At 44.1% G+C, this 17,187-nt stretch overlaps 1 protein-coding gene across 1 annotated transcript in view; it reads left to right on the forward strand.

Annotated features, from left to right (window-relative positions):
• Positions 1 to 17,187, forward strand: part of SETD6 (SET domain containing 6, protein lysine methyltransferase) — a 107,079-nt gene that overhangs the window by 81,097 nt on the left and 8,795 nt on the right. Inside the window, exon 9 of the mRNA XM_030203592.1 lies at positions 9,494 to 9,636. Coding sequence (XP_030059452.1) covers positions 9,494 to 9,636 — 143 coding nt within the window. The remainder of the gene's footprint in view (positions 1 to 9,493; positions 9,637 to 17,187) is intronic.

The raw sequence follows: 17,187 nt of genomic DNA on the forward strand, positions 1-17,187 counted from the left end.
ACATCTTCCTTCTGCTTTTGTGGAAAGGGACCATATCTGCTCTTCTCCAGGCCTCAGGGACCGCTCCCAACTCTAGAGAAGCATTGAAAATGTCAGCCAGCAGAGTCGCCAGAACTGCCCTAAGTACCTTTAGTACTTCGGATGTATGCCATCCGGCCCCATCCCCTTTGTCCACCTTTAGCTAGCTCCTCACGAACACAGTTCTCTGAAAATCGTTCAGGGACTACCACACCTCCATTCCTATTTATGTTTGATTCTGCGGTCCTGCTCCCGGCCCTTGAGCTGTGAACACAGAACAGAAATATTAAGCAATTCTGCCTTATCTTTATCAGCTTCTACATATTCCACCCCTTCACCTTTGACTCTCAAAATGTGACTTTTGCACTTCCTTCTATCACTAACATATCTAAAAAATGTCTTGTCCCCCCCATTTTACTATATTGGCTTTTTTTTCTTCCATTTACATCTTTGCTGTCCTGATTACTCTACCAGCTAACATTAACTTTTCCTCTTTCTGTTGTAGTTCATAAAGGCTAATGTCTTCTTCTTTACCTTTTCAGCTACTACTTTTGAGACCAAATCAGCCCTTTCCTCTTACTTTTATTTACTTTCCTTTCAAAAAGGCTTGTTGCCCTCACAATACCTCCTTTCAGTTTTGCCTACTGCTTTCCTCCTCCTTCCATATGTTTTCATCCAGACAACAGTTCTTTGAGATAATCCCCCATCTGAACAAAGTTAGTTTTTTTTTGAAGTCTAGAACCTTCACTTTTGAATGAACCCTTTCCACACCATCCATCTTTCCCCTAAACCAACCTCTCCTCTTCCCCCATTCTCATCCTCCCTGCCTCATCAGCTCGTAACCGTGGGGTCATCTTTGACTCCTCTCTCTCTTTCTCTGCACATATTCAACAGACTGCTAAAATCTATCATTTATTTTTCTATAATATTACTGAAATTAGTCCTTTTCCTTTCTGAGCACACTACCAAAACCCTTATCTACACTCTTATCACCTCTCACTTAGACTATTGCAACTTGCTTCTCATAGGTCTCCCACTATGTCATCTCTCTCCTCTTCAATCAATTCAAAATTCTGCTGCACGGCTTATATTCCTCCAATGTCACTATGCTCATATTAGCCCTCTCCTCAAGTCACTTCATTGGCTCCCTATCTGTTTCTGCATTCAGTTCAAACTCCTCTTATTGACTTACAAGTGCATTCACTCTGCAGCTCCTTGGTACCTTTCCACTCTTATCTCTCCCTACGCTCCTCCCTGGGAACTCTGTTCATGAGGTAAATCTCTCTTATCTGTAACCTCCTCCTCCACTGCAAACTCCAGACTCTGTTCCTTTTATCTTGCTGCACCATATGCTCGGAATAGACTTCCTGAGCCAGTACGTCAAGCTCCATTTCTGGCCATCTTCAAATCTAGGCTAAAACCCCACCTTTTTGATGCTGCTTTTAACTCCTAACCCCTATTCATTTGTTCAGTACTCATGTCTGTTTTATCATTCCCACATTAGTAATTCCTTTATCTCTTATTTGTCCTGTTTGTCTGTCCTGATTAGATTGTAATCTCCGTTAAGCAGGGACTGTCTCTTCATGTTCAAGTGTACAGAGCTGTGTACATCTAGTAGCACTATAGAAAAGATAAGTAGTAGTAGTAGGATGCCAGATGATCACCCTCTGTAACATCAAACACTCCCCCCATTCATAAGCACTAAGTTTAGTATGGTCCCATCCTGCATGAGTTGTATTACCAACTGCTGGAATAGTTACCCCTGTAGAGAATCCAGGATCTCTCTACTTCTGGAAAACTTCACAATTGGGATACCCCAATCAACATCTAGCATATTAAAATAACCTATTACTAGTACTTCCCCCTTTCACAGCAATACAGTGCAATCCGCTTAAGTGCAAGGGTCTGGGACCAAAGAAATACATGCAGTTAACCGGAGCTTGCACTTAACCGTTGTGACCCAAAGAAGCTTGGCATGTGATAAACATATGTACAGTACTGTTTATTATACGTACAGTATACAGTCTCCGTTAACTGACGTTATACAGTCTCCGTTAACTGACGTTAGGCTTACTTGAAGTAATCAGTCATAGTCCTCTGTAAACTCTTGTGTCTGTGAGTTCCATAGACTACATCTGCCAGACGGTAAAAGCTGTCATAGCACTGACATCCAGATAGGCCCGCACGGTGTTGAGATTCTCCAGCGCTCTTGCAAAAGTGACAGGAGGTTGTTGAATTTCGTCAGCATATGCCTCGCTGCTCATTTCATCATCTGTTTCATCATCAGCCGTTGCCTGCGTGTAGGCGCATATCTGGACATCAGTGCTGTCATCAGCTGTTTGTAGATTGTAATCAACAGCTACGTAGTGATGAAATTCCTCTTCAGTAACACCGGCTGCGATGTCAATAGCCTGTTCATTGGACGCGTTTGCAACAGCTGCATCTGTTTTGTCCCTCTCCACATCCCTAACAAAGCTTGTCCGCTTGTAGCAGTTCAGAATGGTTGCCTGTGTAACATGATTCCAGGCTTCTTGCTGCATATTTAGGGAATCCAACAGTGATAGATTACGAGCCAGTTCAACAGCACGTTTATCCTTGCCAGTCTGGTCATCCAGACTTGGAGTGGAGGAGTGGTCTAGTGGTTAGGGTGGTGGACTTTGGTCCTGGGGAACTGAGGAACTGAGTTCGATTCCCACTTCAGGCACAGGCAGCTCCTTGTGACTCTGAGCAAGTCACTTAACCCTCCATTGCCCCATGTAAGCCGCATTGAGCCTGCCATGAGTGGGAAAGCGCGGGGTACAAATGTAACAAAAAAAAAAATCCATAACGCTCATCAGATGACGTAGCACAAGATAATGTTGTTTGAAATTGTTTATTATGCCCTTATCCATAGGTTAGATCAGAGAGGTAGTGTTTGGTGGCAGGAAGACCACCTTGACGTTAGACAGCCTGACATCATCACTGTGTGCAGCACAATTATCATAAAGCAACAAAATCTGATGCTTTTGTGCCCACATTCTAGTGTCTAACTTCTTTAGCCACTGCTTCCAAATTTCCCCAGTCATCCATGAATTTGCATTAGCCTCGTATGACACAGGAAGTCACTAACATTCTTGAAGCAAACGGGGCTGTTTGCTCTTTCCAACGACGAGTGGGTCCAACTTCTCACTCCCATCCATATTGCAGCAAAGGAAGGGGGGGAAGGGAAATGGGACGATATACTACCTTTCTGAGGTTTTTGCAACTACATTCAAAGCGGTTTACATATATTCAGGTACTTATTTTGTACCAGGGGCAATGGAGGGTTAAGTGACTTGCCCAGAGTCACAAGGAGCTGCAGTGGGAATCTAACTCAGTTCCCCAGGATCAAAGTCCACTGCAATAACCTCTAGGCTACTCCTCATCAGTCGGTCCTTCAACGTTTTACTTCCTGTAGTTTCGGCTTGTTTGAATGCAAGTGTTCCATCAGGAATCGCTTGCCAGTAGAGATCGTTTTCGTCAGCTTTGAAAATGTCACGAGGTGCAAACTCATTCAAGATGATAGGAAGAACTGAAACAACCCAATTTTCAGCACCAAAGTCATCAGCGTCTTGTTTTTCACCATGCTGTTTCTTGAATTTTATGTTGTTCCTCTCCTTCCATCTTTCCAACCATCCAACAGTGGCTATGAATTCAGTTAGTCCAAGATTTTCAGCTAGCTGATTAGCTTTCTCCATAAGCAGTGGACCACTGACAGGAAACTGTCTGCTCCTGACTTGAGAAAACCACCGAAGAAGAACATCTTCTACTTCCTCAGCTTTTCCCGCCCGTTTTCGGTGTGGATTTGTATTGTTTTGCCAGTCTTCCAGAAGCTGGTCTTTCTGCTTCAAGATACGTGAAATGTGACTGGGATTGACACCATATTCTTTAGCAATAGATGCTTGACTTTTTCTAATTTTTTAAGAACTTCTATTTGTTCAGCCAATGTTAAAGTCTTACAGTTGCGCGACGACGACTCCAGTGTACACTGTAACAACATTCTTTCGCTTATTCTGCCTGTGGCAATTAACCAATGAGATTTCAAATTTACCGCCCCTTTGTCACATGCCAGTCGGCTTCCATATTCCGTGCATGTGCTTTTGCGGAGTCTTTCCTGCAGAGGAGCAGTCTTAAACCATGCATATAAGCGAATCTTGCACTTATCAGTGGTGCGCTAAACCGAAGTTTGTCCCTGTAGAAATTGATGGTGCCAAAAACGGGACCGAAGTACGGCATGCAGTTAAACAGAACATGCACTTATCCGACATGCACTTAAATGGAGTGCACTGTGTTTTGAATGTCTTCAATTAAATCTCTGTCCGTTTCTTATGTCTATGAAGAAGGCCTGTATATCACACCAATGTAAATACATTTTCCATTCCCTCTTTCCAGACTGACCCACAGTGCCTCTTCCTTACCCTGTAGGTCCTGCAATTTGTGGCTTTAATATTATCTTTGGGCCTTCAAGAAAGAGATAATAGCCACCCTTTATTGTGAAAAAGACCCGACACGGGCTGTGTTTCAGCGCACAAGTGCCTGCTTCAGGGGTCAGGGTATGTCTTCACAATGTATGAGCAGAAGTTCTAAATGAATTGCCTTTCTTGAAGGCCCAGTGGTGCTTTTTTTGTCTGTGTTGTATACTTGTATGCTGTAATACCCTCTCTTTTGTTACTGCATTTAATATTATCTTTAACATATAAATGCCACTCCTCCTCTATTTCTTTGTACCCAGTCTTTCCAGAATAGATTGTAGTCTTGTTATATCCATATCCCAGTCATGGTTCTCCTTGAACCATGTCTCCATGACTGCCACTAAATCTGAATTAGCCTCTTCCATCCTAGCCTGTAGACTGCAAACCTTATTTCCCATACTACAGGCATTAGTATTTACTGCTTTCTCGATGTTGGCCCATTTGCTCATTTGTGTAGCAGTATTTATTACTTCACTTACCTGGGGGCTTTGATCTCCCAGCCCCGACGATTCTAATTTAAAGCCCTAAGAGTGTAACACCTGGGGGGTTTCAGGTCTTCCCTTCTCTCTCCTCTCCCCAAGAACCGAAATTTTGTATTCTGAAGAGGTAGCCAGTGTTGTGCCTCAGTCCCTGCTTCTTTGTTAAAGGGAATCTTGAGAGACCAAGCTAAGTTTTCCCCACAGCAGACAAACAGAAAGAGAGAGTAATTGCAGTCTGTTTCTAGTTACAGTGGAAGGAGAAGAATTGTTTTTCTTAGATATTTGGAGAAAGGGTAGATTTACTCTTCTTCTGCTTTCCCCTACAGTGACCATTTTCAAGTCCTGACTGAAGTACTCAGTACATCCACTGTATTTACAATGGCAGTGCAGCCAGAAAAACTGAAGTGCTGCTTGGCAGGCAGGCAGGCATTGGATCGACTCATTGGGTGTGATAAGAGACTGGAGAAATTGTTCTCAGCTGGAGTGATAGCTTCTGCCACATCACAGCGGGATGACCCCCTGAGCTGTTTAGCAGTCTTCCCCAAGGGTTGCTGCAGACCTGGTTTTGAAAATAAAAAGTCTGTATAGAGAGAATATAAATATTCAATCCTGATACTCTCTAAAGCAACTATTTATATTATATTAACCATTCAAAAAATTTTAAGTGTAAGAAATCACTCAGCATGTCACCAAAGCACACTGCCAGTGCGTCACTTAAACAGAATAGAGCTGTTAGCTACTTCCGCTAACTGTGGTGACTATGTTCACACATCCCTGTGATTTCTTATGTGAACATGATATATAAATGAAAATATAAAGGATATGTGTTCAAAATCTCAACCAACCCATAAAGACCATATAGTAACATAGTAGATGACGGCAGAAAAAGACCTGCACGGTCCACCCAGTCTGCCCAACAAGATAAACTCACATGTGCCATTTTTTGTGTATACCTTACCATGATTTGTACCTGTCTTTTTCAGGGCACAGACCGTATAAGTCTGCCCAGCACTATCCCCACCTCCTAACCATCAGCCCTGCCTCCCACCACCGGCTAAGCTTCTGGGGATCCCTTCCTTCTGAGCAGGATTCCTTTATGTTTATCCCACGCATGTTTGAATTCTGTTACAGTTTTCCTCTCCACCACCTCCCGCGGGAGGGCATTCCAAGCATCCACCACTCTCTCCGTGAAAAAATACTTCCTGACATTTTTCTTGAGTCTGCCCCCCTTCAATCTCATTTCATGTCCTGTCGTTCTACCGCCTTCCCATCTCCGGAAAAGGTTCATTTGCGGATTCATACCTTTCAAATATTTGAATGTCTGTATCATATCACCCCTGTTTCTCCTTTCCTCTAGGGTATACATGTTCAGGTCAACAAGTCTCTCCTCATACGTCTTGTAACGCAAATCCCATACCATTCTCGTAGCTTTTCTTTGCACCGCTTCCATTTTTTTAACATCCTTCACAAGATACAGCCTGCAAAACTGAACACAATACTCCAGGTGGGGCCTCACCAACATCTTATACAGGGGTATTAAAACATCTTTTCTTCTGCTGGTCACACCTCTCTCTATACAGCCTAGCAATCTTCTAGCTACGGCCACCGCTTTGTCACACTGTTTCGTCGCCTTCAGGTCCTCAGATACTATCACCCCAAGATCCCTCTCCCAGTCCGTACCTATCAGACTCTCACCGCCTAACACAGTGATAGCGAACCTTTCAGAGACCGAGTGCCCAAACAGCAACCCAAAATCTAATTATTTATTGCGAAGTGCCGGTACTCATTATGGGCGGGGTCACCACATGACTCCACCCCTATGATAGCCACACCCTCTTACACCAGCCATGGCGCATAAAAACAGACATCATTGAAAATATTATAATAGTATAGGAGAAAAAAATAACATGATTTTCTTTCATTGTAAATCATTTCTGTAAGTTGTTACAGCTCCAGTATACCCAGTGCAAAATAAGACAGCAGATGTAAATTCTCAAATTGGACATATTCCAAACACTAAAATGAAAATAAAAGGATTTTTTCTACCTTTGTTGTCTGGTGATTTTGTTTTTCTATCCATATTGGTCCTAGTCGCTGATTCTGCTGCTCTCTATCTGTTCTCTTAACTCCGTTTCCAGGGCTTCCTTTCCATTTATTTCTTTACTTTCCTCCTTTCTTCTTCATTTCTTGCCTCCATTTATTTCTTTACTTTCCTCCTTTTTTCATTTCTTGCCCTCCATCCATCTCCAGCAACCCTCCTCTCCCCTCCAGCCACAAATGTCCAGCCTCCCTCCCTCCCAGCACTAAGCATTAGGCCTCCCACCCAGCATCAGGCCTCCCTCCCTCCCACCACGCAGCAGCACCCAGCGTCAGGCCTTCCTCCCACCCAGCAGCACCCAGCGTCAGGCCTACCTCCCTCCCACCCAGCACCAGGCCTCCCTCCCTCCCACCAAGCACCACGCGGCTTGCCCTCGCTCCTTCCCTCTTCCAAACAAGCATCAGCCCGCCCGCCTGTCCTTCCTCCCTCTCAGTACCACGGCCCCCCTCCTCCTCTACAATTGAAAAAACGTACTGGGTTAAGGCAGCGTCGGCAGCGGCAACGAAAAGCGTAGTCTTCACTCGGTGCGCTTCCCTTCTGTCTCACTCTCAAGCTCTGGCGGGACCAGAGCTTGAGAGCGAGACAGAAGGGAAGCGCGCCGAGTGAAGACTACGCTTTTCGTTGCCGCTGCCGACACTGCCTTAAAGGTACGTTTTTTTCAATTGCAGAGGAGGAGGGGGGTGGTGCTGGGAGGGAGGGAGGATGGGCGGGCTGATGCTTGTTTGGAAGAGGGAGGGAGCGAGGGCAAGCGGTGTGGTGCTTGGTGGGAGGGAGGGAGGCCGGCCTGGTACTCGGTCAGAGGGAGGGAGAGTGGGCGGAGCGGACTGGCGCGCGTGCCAAGGGAGAGGGCTCTGCGTGCCCTCTCTGGCACGCATGCCATAGGTTTGCCATCACCGGCCTAACACATACGTCTCCCATGGATTTCTACTTCCTAAGTGCATCACTTTGCATTTCTTCGCATTGAATTTTAATTGCCAAACGTTAGACCATTCTTCTAGCTTCCGCAGATCTTTTTTCATGCTTTCCACTCCCTCTGGAGTGTCCACTCTGTTGCAAATCTTGGTGTCATCCGCAAAAAGGCAAACTTTACCTTCTAACTCTTCTGCAATATCACTAACAAATATATTGAATAGAATCGGCCCCAGCACCGATCCCAGAGGCACTCCACTACTCACCTTTCTCTCCTCCAAGCGAACTGCATTTACCACCACCCTCTGGCATCTGCCCGTCAACCAGTTCCTAATCCAGTTCACCACTTCAGGTCCTATCGGGGCTTTTTTTTTTTAGGGGGTTCTGAGTACCTGCACCTTTTCCATTGTCTGCTAAAATTGACCCATGGTCCCCAAGTTTTAATGATAGAGCTCAGGCTCTACATACCAATTCTGCCTTGTCTTAGATTCTGTGACTGGTTGCAGGGGGCCTGGCTATTGTGGGGTAGGTCCCTCAGTGATCACCCCACCTTTGGAGGGTGGCCTGGCATTTGAGTACTGGCACCTTTGTTGCTAGAAAAAACACACTGTAGTATATTGAAATATGCCTCCAATTCTATCGTGCAATCGCTACTATCAAAGCGATGTAAACCTATGTATCACTTAGCTGTGGCACTTGTAAAATTGACTCAGCTCTATGAGGTGTCCTGTTTTGTATTCCTTCATTATGAGCTATATATGCAGCCAACAAAATCAAATTCTTTTGCCATCACAACTTCATTCAACCAGACACACAGTTGAATGAAGTTGTGTTGGGTCCAATATAAGGTATCACAGCCTTCAAGGAATTCATATTTATGATGTTTGATTGTAATCTACTGAGTATTGTAAGATTATGGAGATACAAATAATTTAAATAAAACCTTTATTGGTCTCTTCACTTGTTTCTGCTGTGATGCCCTCTAGAGCCAAGAGGGAAATGTCCCAGAATAGAAGCCACATACTATAGCTCTTCGAAAATGAACTGCAAAGCTGGGTGTTTTGTACTTTTTTTTTAAATGTCATATTAAATATTTTAATTACATAAACAAAAAAAAAATACTCCATGCATAGGAAGCACATTGATGGCTATTAAAAAAAAAAAAAGCAGAAAACATCCAATTGATCAATTTTAGCCTGGGGTGGGGAACAAAATCTAGAAAATCAAAAAAATTAAACCATCTGAGGATTTCAGTCTTAGGCTAGGTGAAGAAGTAGCACCTAGCTCCTGCATAATTTTGAAGAAGGCTACCAACTCAGAGGTTTCATAAGATATACTTGAGTGACCAATATTTAATAACACATTTAAAGGAAACTTAAGCCAAAAGTGGATTCATCAGTTCTAGATCCTATATGAGGTGGTTGTGTTATTAAGTATATTAATATCCTTTTCTTCTTGTCTTTTCCCATCTTCCTCTCCTCAACACAAAAAATTCCCAGAATCAAAGACAGAGCAAGAGCATCAATTGGTGGTTGAGAAATGGGACTTCCTGCGTCAGTTGGAGCTTGTAAATGAAGGAGGAGCCTTTGTGATTGGTCTGCATGGGGTATTGACAGAGGAGGAACTGCTAGCCACGTTGAAGGTCAGAGGCCTGAACTTATCTAGGCAGAGAACACATTCTGAACTTGTAGTCTTTTCTCCTTTTTGCATCTAAAGAGGCATACCTTGGACAGCTAGTATGACATGTTCCTTGAGCGTGGTTACCTATAACCATGCAAAATCCATCATATCTCATAGTAGCATTCTGGGACTTCACATTATGCTAGTTTCTGGCACAGTAGGTTTTTTTAAACCAGTCTTCTGAATCCCACTAACCAGTCTAGTTTTCAGGGAATTCACAATGAACATGCTTGAGATAAAAACAAGTGCCATGTCTGGTATCAATAGCTAGTTACTAAAAACATTAATGTTTAGGATCTAGCAGTTTCCCAGTTCAATTTAAGCAAGGATTGGGATCCCTGTGCCATGATCCTTCATTCACAATTACCCAAGGATCCCCCCTCCCAGTCTTACCTTGCCCACACACAGTGTACAGCCAGAGCCTGTGTAGCTGGGTGTCATTATGCAATTTGAATTTTAGATTTATTGTTCGTCCTCTTCCAAATTCAAGTGCAAGGCAAGTTGAGTTCTTTCCCTGCCCAAACTGGTTCACAGTCTATCTTGTACCTTAGGCAATGGAGGGTGAAATAACTTGCCCAAGATCATTGAATGTAAAGGGGAGAAGCAGATTTGAACCCTGGCTTCCCTGGTTTACAATCCATTTCTCACTGACCTACTTCTTGGACTCTCTCTTCTCTCACTCCCCTCCACCCCCCACCCCAGGTTTATCATCACCTTCCCTGGCCAGCCCAGGGAATGGAGGATCTCACCCTGGAATCAACCCAGGATTTCTGCAAGGCAATGCACAGCACTGCTAATGAGCAACTGGGCTAGCCTTCAGCTGATAACATTTTATTTACAGGGGGTTTATAGTGTTCCTTGTGCCCAGTGAACAGTTCATCTGAAATCCCTTTCTAAGACATGTTTTTCCCCTCTGCTGTAGATTAGCTGATGGCCCTATATCGGAGTAGCAAAATAGAAAAGAGGTCTCCACTAGACTCAAAGAAAAATACAAAACATTTATTCCAAAATCTTGTAAAAATATATTCATATGGTCTTCTCAACAGTAAAATAGACTCAAAAGCCTCACATTAGAGTCATATTCCATATATTCTTCAAAACATTCCAATCTTCTAATTTTTTCATCTTTTAAGATAACATCATCAAACATAAGGATTCAAGATGAGGACAGTTTATTTGTTAGGTCTGCCTCTTCTGTTTGGGCGGCAGCAGCATGGGCTTTCTACTAACCTGAGAAGAACTGCACATCCCCTCTAGATACTTAATCACCCTAACCTGGTATCTGCTTATGACAGGGTTACACAGTCAAGGCAGTATAAACCTAGGAACCCAGTATTTAGTAGATAAAGAAATATAGTTTATTAACATTGATATCTCACCCAAATGTAGTACAAGCAGTTCAGGCATTCACGTGGTAGTACAGCACTTCACGACAGATGACATGTGCCTTCAAAGGTTACTGGCTTCACTCTTCTTCTCTCCAAAAAACTGCTTAGGTAGCAGACATTTTATACTTTTTTGATCCCATAGATCCCTATGAGCATTTCTCTTTCTCACCTGCACTTTCGTCGTAATTGGCATGTATATCCAATTATGCCCAAGTTCTAACTTTTCTTATCTTTCATTCAATTAGGACCAAGTTTCAACCTTAGCAAGTTTTCTTATATCTTATCCAGTCATGACCAAGTCTCAGTTTTCTTATCTCTTATCCAATTATGACCAAGTTTCAGCTCTCCTATCTCCAAACTTCGCTTACCCTTAAATTGAACTTTTCTTCACCTGGCCCAATTATGTTTATAGTTTCTCAGTATGCCTATGTCCAGCTATACACAACCCTTGCCAACTTTGTAACTCTGCCAAGGTTAAGCAGGCTGTCACATTTCTTCAGTGAAGTATCAGGACTGAGAGATGCTATGATTTTAGAGGCCTAGTTTACTTTAGAAAGCCTGAACCTGTTTTTCACTGCATTCAATTTGTGACAATTATTTACAGGACATAGTAAATGCCTTCATGCAGCCAATATCTTATAAGCAGAGATTCAGTTTTTCAGATGTAAATAGAACTCAGTCCAATGGGACCCGTTTCACCAGACTGGCTTCAGTAGTGTCATAGGTTACAAATTGGCACATGTTTTTTGAGTGTTCTGGATATGACTACGTGGCAGGCTGCTTACTCGTTGGAAGCTGTGAGTCTATTTTACTGTTGAGAAGACCATATGAATATACTTTTACACATTTTGGAATAAAAGTTTTTTATTTTTCTTTGAGTCTAGTGGAGACCTCTTTTTTAGTTTGTTACTTCATATGCAGTCTCCTTGAACGCTTGTGTTTTGTGTATTGGAAATCCTATATAGAAGGACAGTGTTCAAAGCAATCTAGCTATGTTAAAATGCATAAATATGCCTAAGTTCAAGTACAGTTTTATTTTTTTAATAGCCATTCAAAAAAGAGCCATTCAATGTGCTTCCTATGCATGGAGTATTTTGTTTTGTTTATGTAATTAAAATATTTAATATGACATTTAAAAAAAAAAGTTCATAAAGAATTTAAAATATAATGTGTTGGGGGGGGGGGGGGGGGTGGAATCAGTATACACATAGATACATAAACATTAAAAGAAGGCCTAACAGGCACAAAAGGAAGCAAAGGCTTAGGTGTGGTTACAAGCTTATTAAGAGAGTATAAGGGAGGGAAATCGCAGGAGGGACATAAAAACATCTCTCAGTCATTCAATTGCTGGACAAAGGCAAGGGAGTAAGTTACAATGGACAGACTGCAAAGCTGCTGAACAGTAGAGAACTTTTAACAGAGATTTGAATTATGTTTCAACAATTTTTATTGATTACAAATCAATGTAAATACAACCATCAGCAATACAACAAATATGCCAATAGCAATGCTGTCATAATCAAGCTATAGCAGTGCCTGCGGTCTACAAACTTTTCACATTTATATACTCTCATATCCTTGTCCTAACACAAATGTGCTAAATACATTGATTCCCCAACACCTTACATTAATTAGAATTACGCAACCGCCCCCTCCCACCCTCCCCCGCCCTACCCCTTACCCCCCCCCCCCCCCCCCCACCATCCCCAAGCTCTACCATTAGGTAACTCTTCCCAAATTCACAAGGTATTGACAATAAGGCTTCTCCCCCTTGGGCTCAAACTAGATAGGTAGGGATTCCATATCGCCAAAAAATCTTTCCCCCGCCTAGGGGAGCCTCTAGCGTCCCCAGCTTCCCACTTTGCCAACAAGTGTACCTGGTTCCTCCAGTGCCAGTATGCCGGAGGCTCCTCTGACACCCAATTTTGTAATATGACTTTTCGGGCCACTAGGGCCAGCTACGACTCAACATGGTTGCATTTTCCTGCATCAGAAAGTATGATTTAGAGGATGAATTGTTCCACTGACCCTCTCACCCGCACCTTCAAAATGCTGGCCAGGAACCGCCTCACCCGTTCCCAAAATTGTTGTATTCGGGGGCACTCCCATATAGCATGAAAAAATGTATGTCTGTATTGATTACATTTATTGCAGTTTGCCCCCACCTGCGGATTCATGTGTGAGAGCTGTGTTTTAGTTATGTAAGCACGAAGTATCACCCTTGCTCCACACTCCCTTAAACGTTCATCTCTAGTCAACAAGGGGGATAGCCCTAAGCTATCCCAATCCTCCAAAGTTTCCCCCAAATCCTCCTCCCACCGTCTCTTAACTCCTAAGTAATCCCTAACCGGGGTCATTTTGCTGACAGCCTGTCGAAGCCCTGATACCGAAACCCCCATATCCCATATCTGCTGAAAAAACTCCCTTATCTTAGTCCCCAACCTATTCCCCACTGAGGACCCATCCAGAGTAGACAGATAAAGTTTAATTTGTGCATAAGCAAACCTATTGCCCCAGGTAGGACCCACTCTTTCTTGTATCTCTTCAAATGTCATCAGCTTCCCCTCCTCCGTTAGCAAATTCTCCAAAAAGACTATGCCCTTCTGCTCCCACCACTTAAATATTGGGCTGTCTAACCCCGGTATAAAATCCCCATTACCCCTCATCAGTATCTGGTCAGAAACCATTGCATTGCCCCCAATTTGGTCACTAACCCCCTCCACGCTTCCCTCAACTGGCACAACAAGACACTCCCTTTCAACTGGGACGGGATTTGACTTTTCTTACAATGTAACAGGTATCTGAAATTATAAGGTGCATAAAACTCTTTTTCCAGCTCCACCGGTGTGTAGTCTTATTTCCCAACCAATCGCTTAAGTGCCTTGTCAAACACGCATGATTGTATAATTGTACATCGGGCAGCCCTAACCCTCCCTGTGTCCAGAATCCCAACATAGCCACCAAACGAATTTTGGGCTCCCCCCCCCCCAACAAAAACTACTCAACAGGCTATGTAAACGGTGCGTGTCTTTTTTCCTCATACACAGTGGAAGGCACTGAAGAACGTATAACCACTGAGGAAACTGAACCATCCTCACTAAATTTATCCTCCCCAGCAACAATAGCGGTAAAGCCTTCCATCCTTCCAACTGACTTCTAGTGGCCTCCATAAGATACATAATGTTCCTACTATATAGAGTACCCGTGTCCATTGTCAGTCTAACCCCCAAATACTTACAAACGTCGTTTGCCCACCGTAATGGAAAGTTGACATCCCACAATCTCTTAACATGCTGTGATGAAGGCAACGCCTCCGACATTTCCAAATTTAGACGAAACCCTGCGTAGTCTCCATACTCCCGGAAGTCCTCCAACAACGCATCCAACGATTCCCTTGGTGCTTCCAAATGCACTAGCAAATCATCCGCAAACGCCGCCACCTTGAAACACTGATCCCCCACTTGAATACCCCTAATGTCCGGATTAGCCATTATTCCCCGTATAAGAGGGTCTAGGGTCAGCACAAAAAGCAATGGGGACAAGGGGCAACCCTGTCGAGTCCCATGACGTATTGAAAAAGGCTCAGAGTTCCTCTCATTAACCAGCACTGTAGCTTGGGGTGATGAATATAATGCCCTAATGACCGAGATAAAGCAACCCTCAACTCCATAGGCCCTTAAAGTATCAAAAAGAAAATCCCACTTTACCCGATCAAAAGCCTTTTCGGCGTCAAAACTAATAAGTATAGATTGAATTCCCCTACGTTCCCTGTATTCCAGTGAGGTCAGTATCTTCTGCATGTTCTTGGCCACCGAGCGTCCCCCTACAAAACCCACTTGGGCCTCGCGGATAATATCCGGTAAAACCCTAGCCAACCGATTCGCCATTATCTTTGCGAGTAACTTAACTTCAAAGTTCAGCAGTGAAATAGGCCTTTAAGAGGCCGTACACGTGGGGTCTCTTCCTGGCTTAGGTAGCACTATAATTTGAGCTAAATCCAAAGACTTAGGCAATGCTTCTTCCTCCACGATTTTGTTAAATATTCTAGTTAGCGGCGGGACTACTGCCCTACCCCATAATTCTATAGAATTCTGCTCTAAAACCATCTGCCCCAGGGGCTTTTAACAGGGGACTATGCTCAATAGTTGTCGCTACTTCCTCCTCCGTTATTAAAGCATTCAAAATGCTTCTCTCCCTTTGACCCACCTGAGGCAGTGCCACATTACTCAGATATAAGTCTCCCGAGAGACCCTCATCAGGGGGAGCCGCATACAAACTCTGATAATACTCCCGAAAACTCCCACCTATCTCTTCGTCTGAATACACCCTCTGCCCTCCATCATCTTGAATCGCGAGAATTCTCCAGGGTCCTCCCACTGGTGTAATCAGCCTGGCCATCAACCTTCCCCCTTTGTTGCCATGTCGGTGTAGCATATACCTGTAATATTGCTGTGACGTGGGCCCTTTGATGGAGGAGCGTGTTTAGCGCCACTTGATATTCGAACAGCCTCCTCTTACCCCCTCCCGTGGATGACATACCAAAACTCTGCCTGGCTTTCCTAATCAATCCCCCCAGCCTAAAAATTTCTCTGTCCCGTGCTTTGCGCCTATAGTGGGTATAGCTAATTATTTCCCCCCTCAATACCGCTTTTGCTGCCTCCCAATACAGTACGGGGTTACTCTTGTATTCTGCATTCGTTTACCTATAGGAATCCCAACAATTCAGCATCTTGTCCCGGAACCCAGGATCCCCATACAACTCCCTAGGGAACTTCCATTGTCTTGTACGTTTGCTATGTTGCCCCACCTCCCAATCCATCCACACCCGCGTGGTCTGAAATAACATAAGGGCCTATATTCGATTCCTGCACTGTCCTAAATTCCCCCCTGGTCACCAGTACATAGTCTATTCTAGCCTGCGTATCATGTGCACGCGACAAGTGGGTGTAATCCCTATCCAAGGGATGTAATTCCCTCCACACATCCACCGAATCCAACAGTTTATTCAACTGTAACAGTCCCTTATTCACATAATATCCCGCTACGGGCCCAGATGTAGACTTGTCCATCCTCGGATCCCATACTGCATTGAAGTCCCTGCCCACCACCAAAGGGCCATACTCTTCAGTAGTCAAGACTTTAGCCACCCTGCTATAGAATTTCCTGTCATATTGATTTGGGCATAGATATTACATATGTAAACTATACGCCCGTTGATGACCGCTTTAACCAAATAAAACGCCCCTCTAGATCTTCCCTTATTAGCTGTATCTCTTCGGCCACCCCTTTTCTAAACAGAATAGCCACCCCCCCCCCCTTTCTTCCCCTGGGCAGCCACTACAATGCACTCTCCTACCCACCAAGGTTTTAGCTTTGCATGTTCCTGTGCATCAAGATGTGTCTCCTGGAGCAATGCTACATCCACGTCATATGTTGTAATATTTTAGATCTCTTAATAGGTGAGCGTATCCCTCTTACATTCCAAGTAATTAACTTTACCATTGCCTACTGGTACATATCCGCTTCATTTTAACGCCTCGTTTACCCTGCCATGGCGGGGGGGGGGGGGGGGGGCAGCCCCGCCTCCAACCCCCACCCTCCAAACATTTCCAGCCCTTTTTTTGCATGCCAACACCTCATTCTTAACCTAACAGTTCCCACTGAACCCAGATACCTCTTACTCCTATCCCTCCCCTCTACCCTCTCTCTTCCCCCCCTCCTCCCCAATCCCTCCCACAACAACCTGTTCCCCCCGTAGGAACAATACTTCAAACGCCCCCCCCCCCCCCCAGTCATCTCCTTTCTCGGCATTAACACAAAGTTTTTCGCTACATACAGTCAAATTCCTACACCTCTCCCTCCTCCCTAAATACTCCATCTTCTACACTTCCATACACACCTCTCCCTTCCATTCATCCTTTAATTAACTGTTATTGCCCTGATCAAAGACGCCTCCGACCTCCATCACTCTTCTGCTCGTCTGCTAATTAACCATAACCCTGAAACAAATGTCTGAGAGTTCAGGTTCTGTGCTGAATTACCGTCCTCCATCCCATAACTCTTTTGACCATATGGTGCATAATACCCTCTCCATGTCCACCGTTCCAACCATGCAATCTCGCAGC

This window comes from Microcaecilia unicolor, chromosome 5 (assembly GCF_901765095.1).
Source record: "Microcaecilia unicolor chromosome 5, aMicUni1.1, whole genome shotgun sequence".
In the NCBI taxonomy this organism is placed as follows: domain Eukaryota; kingdom Metazoa; phylum Chordata; class Amphibia; order Gymnophiona; family Siphonopidae; genus Microcaecilia; species Microcaecilia unicolor.